Below are 12,984 nucleotides of genomic sequence, written 5' to 3' on the forward strand. Positions count from 1 at the left end.
CCTTCCCAGTACAGGGCACACATATCTCGTCCGGAAGGCGGACACAACCATCATTATTGGTCTCCTCCTTGCCATCACCAATGCGCAACAAGTATTAGGCAAACCATGGGTCGCTATGTGCCCTCATATTGCGTACCAACTTTAGGTGGCGCATGCAATCCCAAAGGTAAGACCTACGCAGTGAAGAATCAATTATCTGAGCCCTTGACCCCTTACGGACAACAGGGAGGACTTGCCTGAAATCTCCACCGAACACAACTGTCTTTCCACCAAATGGTCGGTCTGGTCGGCTCATTATATCGCGCATACTGTTGTTTAGCGCCTCCACCGCCTGCCTCTTTGTCATCGAAGCCTCATCCCATATAATGAGGGAAGCTGACTGTAAGAGCTTGGCAGTTCCACTCTGTTTAGTGAAGCTACAAAACCCACCATCATCAATGCTCAGTGGTATCTTGAAACGTGAATGAGCTGTTCTCCCTCCTGGCATTATGGTAGCTGCAACGCCGGACGTAGCTGTTGCTACTGCAATCTTTTTCTGTCCATGGACTTTCGCAAGAAGTGCCCTATATAGATAAGTCTTCCCGGTGCCTCCAGGCCTATCCACAAAGAATACGCCACCATCATCACTGTCAACAACAGACATAATTTCATCGTAGGCTTTCCTCTGATCCAAATTAAGTGAGTCTGATAGATTTGTGTCCTCAACATTGAGCTCAATGGTGGATTCCTCGAAGATCTCCCTTGGCATGCCGGAGGCAGTATCATATTCTTCATTGATACCAGGAAGAGGGAATGACTCTATGTCCTTGCCCATTGATTGTAGCATATTCCTGATATCTATCAGTATTGTTGCAAAGAGCCTTCGTAGAGATGATGGCATCTCGTATAATGTAGATTCAGTGAGGGACTTATCAAGTGTGTTGTCTCCTTCGATCAATCCCCTTCTCTCTGCAGCTTCACGAAATGTTGGTAGGATCTCACCATTAACTGTCCTTAGGTCCTCATAGGATGTGGCGCCAGTGACATGGTTTAAGAGGACCCGTAGGTAATAGCGTTCACCCTCTGCGGGATGAGCTGCCACAGTTCTTCCAACTTGTCCACCTGTATCTCATTCCCTTCTTCTCCAATATTTATTTTTCTTACTTGTCTTCCAGGTATACCACTCAGGGAAGTCCCTATACAAGATAGACCGAGCCTCCTCATGTAACCTATTTGCCTCAAAGTACTCTGTAAGCATTGACTTCTCTGCACCTTCCTGGTTAACCACTCGTTCGATATCTTGCCCCTTTCTAAATGACACCATGTGCATGTTGGGCAGATGGAGTTGCAACTGCATCACAGGTGGTGAGTTCTTGCTCAATTCAAAGCCATATATCCTCCATAATGCTTCTGGAGGATTCACCCACCTAGCGTCCCTATACTGTTTGATCTCATCTATACCTCCATTTTTGTTAGCCTTGTCAGACTCACTCAGAGAAATAGATGCTCGATCATGGCCCTTGTATATGTACTTGAACAGGTATTTAACAGCCTTTATGCTTCTACATGCCTCAACATTGATGTGACAATTGAAGTAACGTAGGAGGTGTGGGTTGTATGGGACGACCCACCTATTATCCAGCCATTCCTTTCGGACCAGTGCTTTACAACCGTCATCACGTCGTCTGTATAACGGGTAGGAATCCTTGCCCTGCAACGTAGCCGCGTTGAAAGGTCGAGGATAGTGATTCTTGCAAGCAGGACGACCTTTTGTGCATGGGTAGTCACGATTCAAAGCACCACAAGGTCCATGCATCATATGCTTCACGACCATCTTGTATAGTTCAGGGTACTTCTTCTTGTTTGGGAGCTCAGCTGAGATAAGATGGTCATATTGCTCGGGGCATGTGAGCTTGTACCGCCCCTCCATGATGAGAAGGAAGTGGGCATGAGGCAGACCCCTCTTCTGGAATTCCACCACATAAACATAAGCCCTCACCTTGCCCAGGATGTCCTTCTGAAGCAACTTATTCTTGAGTTCCTCCAACTTTGCCCTGAAAACATGAACAACGAGATCTGGACGGTCCTGAGGTGTCTGACCGGGGTAGAGTTCCTGCCTAATCTCATCCCAGTTTGGGTTGCATGTCATTGTGAGGAAGACGTACGTTTTGCCATACTTTCGAACTAAGGCCATGGCATCCATGTAGCGACGCCTCTTGTCCCGTGGACCACCGATAAAAATGTAGATAACACTTTTCCAATAGCATCTGCCCTACCCTCACAACATGTAAGCTATCCACCAAGCCCTGGTGCAGGTCTGCCCTTATCGTATCTTGATGGCCCCATATATAGTCCAATCGTGAGTTCTCTATCTTGATGTATGTGTCTACCGCAAACTGTTGGAAAAGACGCTTACCATAGAGGATTGGGTTGAATATCCCGGGACGCATCTGGAATTTGTAGCAGTAGTAGTCCCACACAGACATACATAGTCTCCCTCCGGAACCTGCATAGAAAATTGAAAATATATGGTGTTGTAAACTGGAGAGTATACCGCGAACTATGGACTGCGCATGTAATGACTAATTGCGACACTAACCTGCATTATCATCCTCATCCTCATCATCTTTATCACCGGGATTAGAGGACTCATTACTATGACCACGAGCTAGACGGACTGCATGAGCTGCCATCACAGTTTCATAGGACACACCTTCCTTCGGGATATCAGTATGCCACCCAAGTTCGCCTCTAGGGAAGAATAGAGGGTACGACAACGCATCATAGCATCCATGATAGGACTTGATGCCATATATATCTCTATTCTTCCCATGCAGGATGACACTGTTACCGAACTGTCTTCGACGTTCACTGCCCTCCACCCACATAGCTGCTACTTCTGAAGTGGTTGGCACATTATATCTTCTCTGATCCATCCTTTGGTCAAGGTTAAGTGTTATGTGATAGTCATCCACATGATCAACATGACCCATACTACGGAGGTGTTCAGAGTATGGGTTGCCACGAAGTATGTCGACCAGTTGTGTGATTACTTCTTTGTCTTTCTGGCACTGCTCTTTGCGACAACTGCGATACCTATGCTCTAAACTGGGATCATCATCGTAGAAGTAGAGCTCCAGGTGACTACGATCCAAACCATCTCGTTTGCCAAATGACTGTATGTTGTGGTACATTTGGCCATGGGCACGGAATGTGTAGATAGGATGCTTTAATGTGTTAGTGGTATCACTATCAAGGTGACAATATAGTGAGGTGAATGAGAAATTGCTATTGAAAAACCTAATGTTGTCATGAAAATGCCTAGCAACAGGGTCATCACTCGTCCATAGCTTCATGAGCTCAGGTGGCGTATCCGGGTTCGCTAGTTTGATCTTCCCCTTACGGCAGCAAAACCCCATGGTCTCACGCTCAAACTTCTTTGCATAACAATGCTTGCAGTCTTCCACTGGCTTCAACTTGTGTGTGTCTGTTGGGATCTTGCTATACACCATGTCATAGGGATCTGGAACACTTGCAACTAAGGCAGACTCGTTGTCAGACTCGTCCATTTCAACATCGTCATTGTTGTCATCCTCTGAAATGATAGTGAACAATATGAGTACTAAAATCGTGATGATGTACACGCTACAACATGGAACATTATGAAAGTACCAATCCCAGCGAACATGTAGCCTTCCTCGTCTTCTGAGTCTTCCTCCAAGATGACGCCCTCTTCACCACCTATTGTATAGTTATATATGAGCGCTATGCCTCAAATAGGTTGTGCAATGTTTTTTGTTCTAAAAATTAACAAACTGACCGTAATCATTGCCTTGTGAGTGTGTTGGGTGTTTTTGGGCAGTCTCGCGCGTTGGAGATGTGTTTTCTATTAATATACAACATAAAATTATGGTCATTACAACTATCAATGAATTCCATTAGATAATTATAATAACAAAGGAAGAACATTACCATTATTAACAATGATCGATTGGGTTTGGTGTTCTGAACCATTTACGCCTTCCAAATTCATCGGCGAGGTTTCATCCATCGGTGCAGTCTCATTCTTCTTAGTACTTTCATAGAATGCTTCGTTTTGACGACTCATCAATGCATGTCGTTCTCCATGTGTTATATGCTTTCTCCGTGGAACATCACTCACATCCATATCATGGGTCTCCCCATCCGACATCTTCTCCGAAGCAGACTAAATATAAACAGGGGTTCCGCTGACTTCAGGAATAGACCAATCACATGTGGGTATGGAGCCATGAGGAACAATCTTAGGGATATACAATGGGTTCTCCATGGCTATGGAATCCTTGCTTAGAGTATTGCGCGCTGACGCACGCAATGCCATCTTTGTGTGCTTTTGCTTGGGAGTCATATTGGCATAGCGTGCCCTATCCTTCGCACTTATTGATTCAAGTTTCTCTAATGAAATCACATGATAACACTAAAGTAAGAGTTATGGTTGACATGGAAATATGATGATCAATCAGTGTTAAATGATATTACTGACATATTCTCTAATGAAGTCACATGATAACGCTAAAGTAAGAGTTGTGGTCGACATGGAAATATGATGATCAATCTGTGTTAAATGATATTACTGATATATTTGTCCAGTGTTAGGCAACTTTTACCTAATGATGATTTCCTTGCTTCACGCTGTCTTTTTAGAAGTTCATTTTTCTTCTTGCTATCCATCAATGCATATCGTTCCCTATCCCGTAGCCTCTTCCGCTCTTTGGAATATACGGGTTGTGGTTGAATCATCGATGATGTGGGCCCATCATTACTGCAATTGTTGATGGCAATAATATCTACAAATTTTTAAAAAAATCACATATTTAGTATAGTACAGAATGAATTATTAACAAAGTTGCTTCCATTTTAACCACCAATTATCGGCCTTCATACCAGTCATGAGGTTTTCTTGCCCATGGGATGGCAAATCAATTGATCCTCTTTGGTATGTGTCATTTCTTCTTAACCACTCACTATCTTCATCAAGAACCTCATTTTCCTTGGTCCATGCAATGTCCCCTTGTTAAACAAATTATCAGATGGTTTAGCTGAAGTAGAGAACCAGCAAATGATATAACTGCGAATAATAAGCCGCCACTCGATGGTGTAGCACACCTTGACCAATTGTCGTTATCTGCACTTGGGAGAGCACGGATGGACTTGCCCCCACTTTCGCCTCTTCAGAACTAACTAATGGTCGAGCTCTTTTTTGTTGATAGGCTTCACGGCGCTTCCGTAGTAATTCATCTTTTTTCTGTTTATCCACTTGCGCATATCGCTCCCTAGCACGTTGCCTCTTGCGTTCTTTCATATCTGTAGGTTGCCCTCCATTACTAATGTCGACAACACCTAAAAAGCACACAATTTAGCTAGTTGATGTGCATCACATGGTACATTTACACGTAATCCAATCAATATTACTTGCGTTGACGGAGTTGGAAAGGTCTTTAAAGAGAGTGCGTTCACTGGAACGTTTAGGAGACTCCATCTGCAAAGAAAATAAATGAGGAAATTAATAAAATAATTCTTGTACGTTTCATAAAATTCATCACAATATCGTCGCGGTGACGTCAACCCATTAGTGATCTTCACAATAACAGCTATAATATAAATTGTTGTATGGACAAGGTGGATTATTCATAGGATGTTAGGCTAACAGTCTCTTGTGCAGTTGTGTTCTGCATAGTCTGAGATGCCCCTAACTGTTTGACTCATGTGCAATTAAATGATCTATTCTGGACATAAAATAGTTCACTGCCTAATTTTGCATAGCCGAGCAAACACATAATTCTGAAGCACATTTTCTGGCAAAAAAGCATGCATGCAATTCCGTACATGCGAGAAAACAAATAAACAAATTGTTATGGCGCTGCTAGAAGGAGGGCGCGAGAGGGCCGGCCGGGGGCCTTTTGCCCACGGCCGGGCAAGATGGAAGGGATTTTCTTCTTAATTCTTGCTTGATTAGATTGATACATCTCCTCTCTTTATATAGAGAGGTTTACTTGACTCCCAAGCAAGGCTTACTTGACCCCTAAGCAAGCGACTCTTATCTCTAATTAACCCTAAGACTAACGGGCCCATTAGGCCCATTACGTACTCTAACACTACACCCCACCTGGACATGCAGCTTGTCCTCAAGCTGCAGCCTAACCAACTTATAACCATGACGCGACGCAACACAAACCTAACACCTAAAAACAAGCCTTTTACATCTCGGCTTGTTTTATTATTCTGAAATGGACTGGGACACTTTATTTTGGACCCCTTAACAAAAAGTGGACACCATCCGCACGTCGGACGTGCACGTGTACAACCACCTGGATCCCATGGACACCATCTAGACAAAAGAAGTGCACGTGTAGGACCACCTGGAAGTGGTCGCAAGAGTGACCAGTAGAGGCGCTCTCGCGGCGGTCGGTGACGGAATGCAGTGGTGCTACGTGGTGCGCTGCTCTCGGTGACACCATGGCTTCTTCCTGCTGGACGGCTGTTGGTCTGCACCGCACAGGGAAGAGTGGAGGGCTTGCGATGGAGAATGACGAGGAGGGGTGCGCCCCCCAACCGCCGATGTCGCAGACTTTGAGGTCGTTGCCCGCGGGGAAAACAGCATGCCCGCTGCCCGTGGGGGAAACCGCATGCCCAAGATCCCCGGCGCATCGGATGAGATCGAGGTCCTTTGCGTAGCGAAGGGCAACTTGGAGGAGCGGCAGCTGCATACCACGCATCTCTCGCACACGCCGACGCGTTAGGAGGCCGCGTGCAGTAGCCTGCAGCCTCACCGCCGTCGATACGTGGCGGATAGCGATCCAAGACGGAAGCGGTGATGACGACGGCGGGGACTGGACTTGGTGGAGCGGGACTCCCACCGGCGCGGTCGATGCGGGGCCGGAGCTGACCGGCGGTGGCTGTTGCAGCTGCAGCAGCTGCGGCGGTGGCGCATCGGGCAGCGGCAGCGGCTGCTGCGGCGGAGCGCTGGGCGAGGCCGCCAGGAGCGGCGGCTGCCACTGCAGCCACGGCTGGGCGGTGGTGGCGATGGATGGAAGCTGCAGTGGCTGCTGCAGTGGTCCGGCGAGCGCGGCGAAGCCTGCCTGGTGCGGCGGCTGCCACGGCAGCCACGGCGGCGCGGGGGCGGCGATGGGCGCTGGAGGCGCGGCGGGAGCCGGCGCCGGCCACTGCGGCCACTACGGGGCGGCGGCGGGCGACAGCTGCAGCTGGGGCAGCAGCGTCCCAGCGAATGCCGCGGAGGCCCCTGGATGCGGCGAGTACCACGACAGGGCCGGCGGCCCGGCAGTGGCGGTCAACGGCAGGGGCGGCGGCGGCCCGTAGGGGCTGGCCAGGTACAGCCGGATCCCCTGGACGGCTGTGACAAGGTCGTTGAGGACCCCGGTGATCTCCTCCGGGGTGTAGACGGCGGACGGAGGTGCGGTGGAGGGCGCCGACATCTGGGCGGTGGCGGCGCCGGAGGATGCGACCAGCGGCATGGACGGGGAGGGCAGCGGCGCGGTGTAGATGGCCAGCGGCGCGGTGGTGACGGTCGGCAGCAGAAGCGACGGGGTGGGCGGCGACGAAGACATGATCGGAACTGAGCTACCTGATACCAAATTGTTATGGCGCTGCTAGAAAGAAGGCGCGAGAGGGCCGGCCGGGGGCCTTTTGCCCACGGCTGGGCAAGATGGAAGGGATTTCCTTCTTAATTCTTGCTTGATTAGATTGATATACATCTCCTCTCTTTATATAGAGAGGTTTACTTGACTCCCAAGCAAGGCTTACTTGACCCCTAAGCAAGCGACTCTTATCTCTAATTAACCCTAAGACTAACGGGCCCATTAGACCCATTACGTACTCTAACACAAATACTTCCGAAGGATACTACTGTGAATTAGCAACATATAAGCGTGTCTCAAGTCTCACTACAAATAGTAGATTTCAGCTCATAATCAATGTCTGGCTCATGCAACAGCAGTTCAAGCGTACAGAGATTTTTTCCAGTAACAAAACACATGCGAGGAGCTATGGTAGAACTTCAGTATACACAATATCTTCAGTATTAGCATGTGAACAATATCTTCAGAATTAGCACAAAATTTAGAGCTCTTTAAGGGTACCTGGGGACAAATATTAACCGTCCATTTGTAAAATCTAATGGTATCGATCCCTCTATACTGCTCCAATTTGGCAATCGAGTCGCGAGCGGTATAGCTTTGCATCGCTTCACTCCTTTCCTCCAATATACAAGTCCCGAGGGTATTTTGGGAAGTAAAAAAATTTAGCCCACCCCGCCGGCCAGCCCTCGCCATTCCCGACCGCGCCCACGCGAGTTCCAGCCGCCGCCGATGTGCGCCTGACCTTTTATAGCGAATCAGGAGGTTTGTCTTGCCAGGCCATCTTCCTCGCCATCAACACCCCGCAGCTCTCTCCCGTCCCTCCACCCTCCTTTTCCTCCTGCCGCTAAGCGCTGGAGAGGACCCGCCACGCCGACACCGCTGCTCCACTGCAAGGTCGCGACTAGTCTTTCCTTGTCTTCGTATCCACAGGCGCCCCGCTGCTCTCTCCCGTACCTGCAGGTGCCCCGCGTCTGAGCTTTGCGCTCATCTACTCGGTCTCGGTCGACCTGCCCTTCGGAAGCGACCGCCGTCTCACCCGTGATTGGCATTGGCCGCGTCGCCGACTTCAGGGTTCAGGCCCGCCGTCTCGCCCTACAGGGACTGGACCGCCGTGGTAAGGAGCCAAGGACGGATGGGCCGGCAAGGTGGAGCACCTTGGAACCGACGGCGACGCCTCCCGGCGCACGCAGCTCGTCCGCGAAGGCGGCTGGCCGTGCCGGGCAGGCAAGACCATGACGGCTGGCTGCCACGGCCTGCCCTCTAGGGTTGCGCTGACCGCTAATAGCGGAGATGCGACACGAGGCTGCGGGACTGCTCGCGTGCGGGAGGCGGGAGCAGTCACTGCGGGGCTGTGGCGCGTGTGATGCGGCTGTTGCTGCGGGCAGGGAGCGGGAACTGGCACGCACATGGCTGCGTCCTGGGTGTGTGCGTGTGGGATGAGCTCCAGGGATACGTCCATGGCATACAGGGCGCCGGCTTGAGTCAGACGACGCTACGGTGGACGAAAACTACGTGAAAGGAGGCCGGGATGAGCGGCAGATCGGCACGGGCTCGATGGACGCGAGGAGATGGCCGGGAACGCAGTGGAGACAGGCAAGGGAGCACGTAGATGCCAGCGGTGGTCCTCGGGTGCGCGACGAAGAAGACGAGCTCGAGGCGGAGGTCGTGGTCGATGACGACCGCTCGGCGGGCGCCTCTGGTCAGGCTCGAGCTACCGGAGCAAGAGGTAAAAGGACATCGTGGAGGAGTCGTGGGACAACAAATCTATTTCTGGTCGCCATTATCTGCTGTGCTGACAACAAACCTACATCCATCCTACCCTCAGAAAATGAGCGGTCGGATTTTAATATACTGCTCTCTGCCCTGTCAGCGGTATAGGGTACCGTAAAAACACACAAAATTTATGGCCGTTTTAGGTTCTAGAAGTATATAGAACCAAAACACCAGCAACACTGCCTACAGAATCTACTATTAGGAGTTTGAACTGGCAGCTTTCATTGTACTACGTCCGACGCATTCATTTATACATTTAGCCAGCTTGTTAAATGGGACGGATAGAGTATATGGATCGTGAGACCAATAAATCCCCCAAGTGGTGCAGGTTTATCAATAAAATTGCAAGCCACTGCATTTGGCTAATTATTGTAGCTTTTTTATTCACGTATACCAGTAGTAAATTGCACAGGTTCATGAATCCATTAACCCAGGGGCACTATGCACTCAACATGAAAACACTGGTTGGTAGTAGATTACCAAAATTAACAAAAGATTGATTGATGAATTTCTGAAGAAATTAACAAAAGATTGATCGATGAATTTCTGAAGATTTATTTGTGATGCGAGATCCGAGAATAGAAAACTGCAAGAAATAAGAATACAGTTTTGCTAAAGCATATCTAGATGTGCCATAAGTATTGCACATCTAAGTCCTATATTATTGATCTTACGTTGAGATTCGTGTGGATTTTTTCTTGTTTTTTTTTCTTTTCCTCTTCATACTTGATTCACTCACTTAGATGTGCAATAAGTAAGGCACATCTAGATGTGCCCTAGACATTCCCGTAAGAATAACATGATGCAAGTAGGCACACGTGATCTATGGAGATGTACGTGGGCGTATGTGCTCGAGCCCAAGCACAGGTTGGACATGAGCAGCCAGCGGCAGTGGGCAACGCGTGCTAGATAGGGAGAGGAGGCAGAAACGAAAGCAACGGAAGGTGGAAGAAAGGGTAGCTAGATGGCGGCTGGACGTGCTGGTCGGGGCGACGTACGAGCAGGGGAGGCGCGACTATGGAGAAGCTCGCCGACATGGCCGTGGGAAACAGTTGGGCGACACACATACCTGGTGCAGGCGGAGCTTGTCCGTCGTGCCGTTCCCGTGGCAGGGCGTAGGCCTGCCGGACATGGCGTTGCCGGGCGTGGTGTTGCCCTAGTCAATGAGGCGCGGTGCAGCCGCCGGCGGCGGACGGGAGGACGTGGTGATGTCGAGCGCGGCGTTGTTGTAGGCGGAGAGGCGCGATGCAGCGGTGCGGTGTTGTTGTAGCTGGGCAGTGCGGTGCGGTCGCAGACGACGGACGGTGAGACGAGGGCGAGCACAGGGCAGCATGCACGGAGCCGGCGGTTTCCTTGTACCAATCGTGGAAAGAACACAGATTAAGGAGAGGATGAGGAAGGCAATTTAATGCTTAACTAGTAGGCGTGCACGTACAAATGCACGTCTCGACTAATATCCAAGTATATATGAGAATAACATGCATATAAAGATAGTTTGGTTGCACCGGAAAATATTACAAATCAAGAAAAGACAAACAAGCCTGCCTTTGCATATATAGCCTTTTTTATTTAGAGATAGAAGACAAACACGTCAATTTTTGTGGCCATTTCCTTGTCCAGACCCGTACAACATGAATTGCACATGCATTATTAAGTAGCATGCAAATTCATATAGGTAGGGTTTGACAGCAATGGGTCGGTGGATACCGACCGAAGAGTTTTATGATAGCCGGAAGACTATATATTTTACATGCCTTTTGCACATATTTGTTACCAACCCAGAAAGCATAATAAAATTGAAAAGAAGATAATGACTGCATCTGTGTTGTGCCGGAGCTTAATTTTTTCAGCTCCAAAACATATTGCATCGCAAAATTCATGTCTATAAATAAATAGCCACAACATATGGCAAATACAGTAAACAAATCCATGGAGATGGAAAATAAATTTTGATAAAAAAAACTACAGTGTGACTACCAATGCGTAGATATCAAGTCCAGTTTATCATCTCTTATTAACTTCCTACTTGAGGCACTTGAGAATTTCTCGTACATCATATGGGATATTGTCTTCAGCTTCATTCGCATCATACTCGAGTAAGTGTATCAAAATATTCTTTCTCAACTCATAACCATCCTACATGAGCAATGCATGATGTTAGGATGCAATTTTGCTTCAAACTTTTTATGAACGTGTGATATAGAACACTCACCATGCAAATTGGACGAACAAATTTGTTACCATGCCAGAGCATATAATTGAAAACAAAATAACCAGATTCATTCCTGTAGATGAATACACTACCATTATCTTCGGAGGTTATGACAATAAATCTAAAACATGCATAGTGATTTTCAGAGTAACTGACCGGTCTAGGCTCATCGGAACATCAATTGGTGATTTACGTGGCCAGGCAAATGTATCAGACTTCCAACCCGGTTGTGCTAATTCGAGTGCATCATTCAGGTAGAATGCAACCCTCTGAAATTTAAACGCATATCTCTCTGGGGATAAGGGCGGAAATAGTGGGTCCAAAATAGTTACTTGACGTGAATGTTTGTCGATTGCGAACAAGATGTAGTGGCCGAGGAATGCATGAGGGAGCAATATCTGCAAGCAACACTCATTCAGAACAAACATTAATCACGACAACCATATAAAATAGACCAAACTTACCCAATTGCATGATGATATGTTGTCTATCTCAGTCGAGCTACGGAGCAACGATGCTAGCGCCTGAATATCTGGCTGTACCCGCGAATCTAAATCTCGTGCGGAAGCGAGGGCGGCCTCGATCACGGACGTCTAGGTAAAAAATTGTTAATAAACATGATGGTGACAATATTAATATAGTTTGTGATCTGGGGTAACTTACACAAAATTGTAGATCCATAAAGCGCACTGGAGGATCTACTGACAGTAAGGCCTTGTCACATGCAAGTATACGTATAGCCATGTTGAAACAATCAATGTCCAACGGCTGATCCCTGTGGAGTATACCTTGAATCCTTCTGAGACTTAATCCTATCGGATGGGGTTTAGAGCTTCGCACCCACTCCTTCCTGTAGGTAACAAACTGTTAATAATTGTAACATTCTAATAGTGTACATTGAAACTTTTATACTTCTTAGACATGTTGCTTACTCCAGGGAATCAGCATCATTAATTAACATGATGTGGTTGCATAGTTCGTCAACTAAATCTTGCGGGTCCGCGGCGATGATAGGGTTCGGAAGGGGGCTTTTGTCTTTGGCTCCATCGGGTGAATCTTGCCGCTTACGCTTTCGATCCTCCAGAAACTCAACATCAGAATCAGATACATTTTCTTCATTGTCAGGCTGATAATATATTGGACTTCCTTTTAATGTATTAAGTTCTGTTTCCAACAGTATGACAGCTAATTTTCGTCGAAATTCTTTCATGTCCTCCTGCATATAGTAATTAAAAATAATTGGTTAAAAAGCACCATTTGAGATGAAATATGCTATTAAGAAAAAAGAGATACCTGAGTGAACTGATAAGACAAAATATCTCATGTCCAATACTCCATACAGTTTAACATAAACAATCCACATGATGTGCTACAATATCGAAATAT

General features: G+C 47.7%; 2 protein-coding genes across 2 annotated transcripts; both read right to left on the minus strand.

Moving 5' to 3' along the window:
* Positions 1 to 94: 94 nt before the first annotated feature.
* On the minus strand, positions 95 to 2,173 carry LOC147974515 (uncharacterized). The gene is made up of 2 exons (XM_087520064.1): positions 1,144 to 2,173; positions 95 to 948 (listed from the first exon to the last, which is right to left on the minus strand). The coding sequence occupies exons 1-2, from the start codon at positions 2,171 to 2,173 to the stop codon at positions 95 to 97; spliced, it is 1,884 nt and encodes a 627-aa protein (XP_087376190.1).
* A 9,235-nt stretch (positions 2,174 to 11,408) lies between these two features.
* On the minus strand, positions 11,409 to 12,342 carry LOC147974516 (uncharacterized). Its single transcript, XM_087519491.1, has 5 exons — positions 12,262 to 12,342; positions 12,063 to 12,191; positions 11,755 to 11,996; positions 11,599 to 11,671; positions 11,409 to 11,522 (listed from the first exon to the last, which is right to left on the minus strand). Exons 1-5 carry the CDS (start codon positions 12,340 to 12,342, stop codon positions 11,409 to 11,411), a joined length of 639 nt encoding a protein of 212 aa, XP_087375617.1.
* Between the last annotated feature and the right edge of the window lie 642 nt (positions 12,343 to 12,984).

This window comes from Triticum urartu, chromosome 4A (assembly GCF_056163025.1).
Source record: "Triticum urartu cultivar PI428250 chromosome 4A, HENAU_Tu73, whole genome shotgun sequence".
NCBI lineage: Eukaryota > Viridiplantae > Streptophyta > Magnoliopsida > Poales > Poaceae > Triticum > Triticum urartu.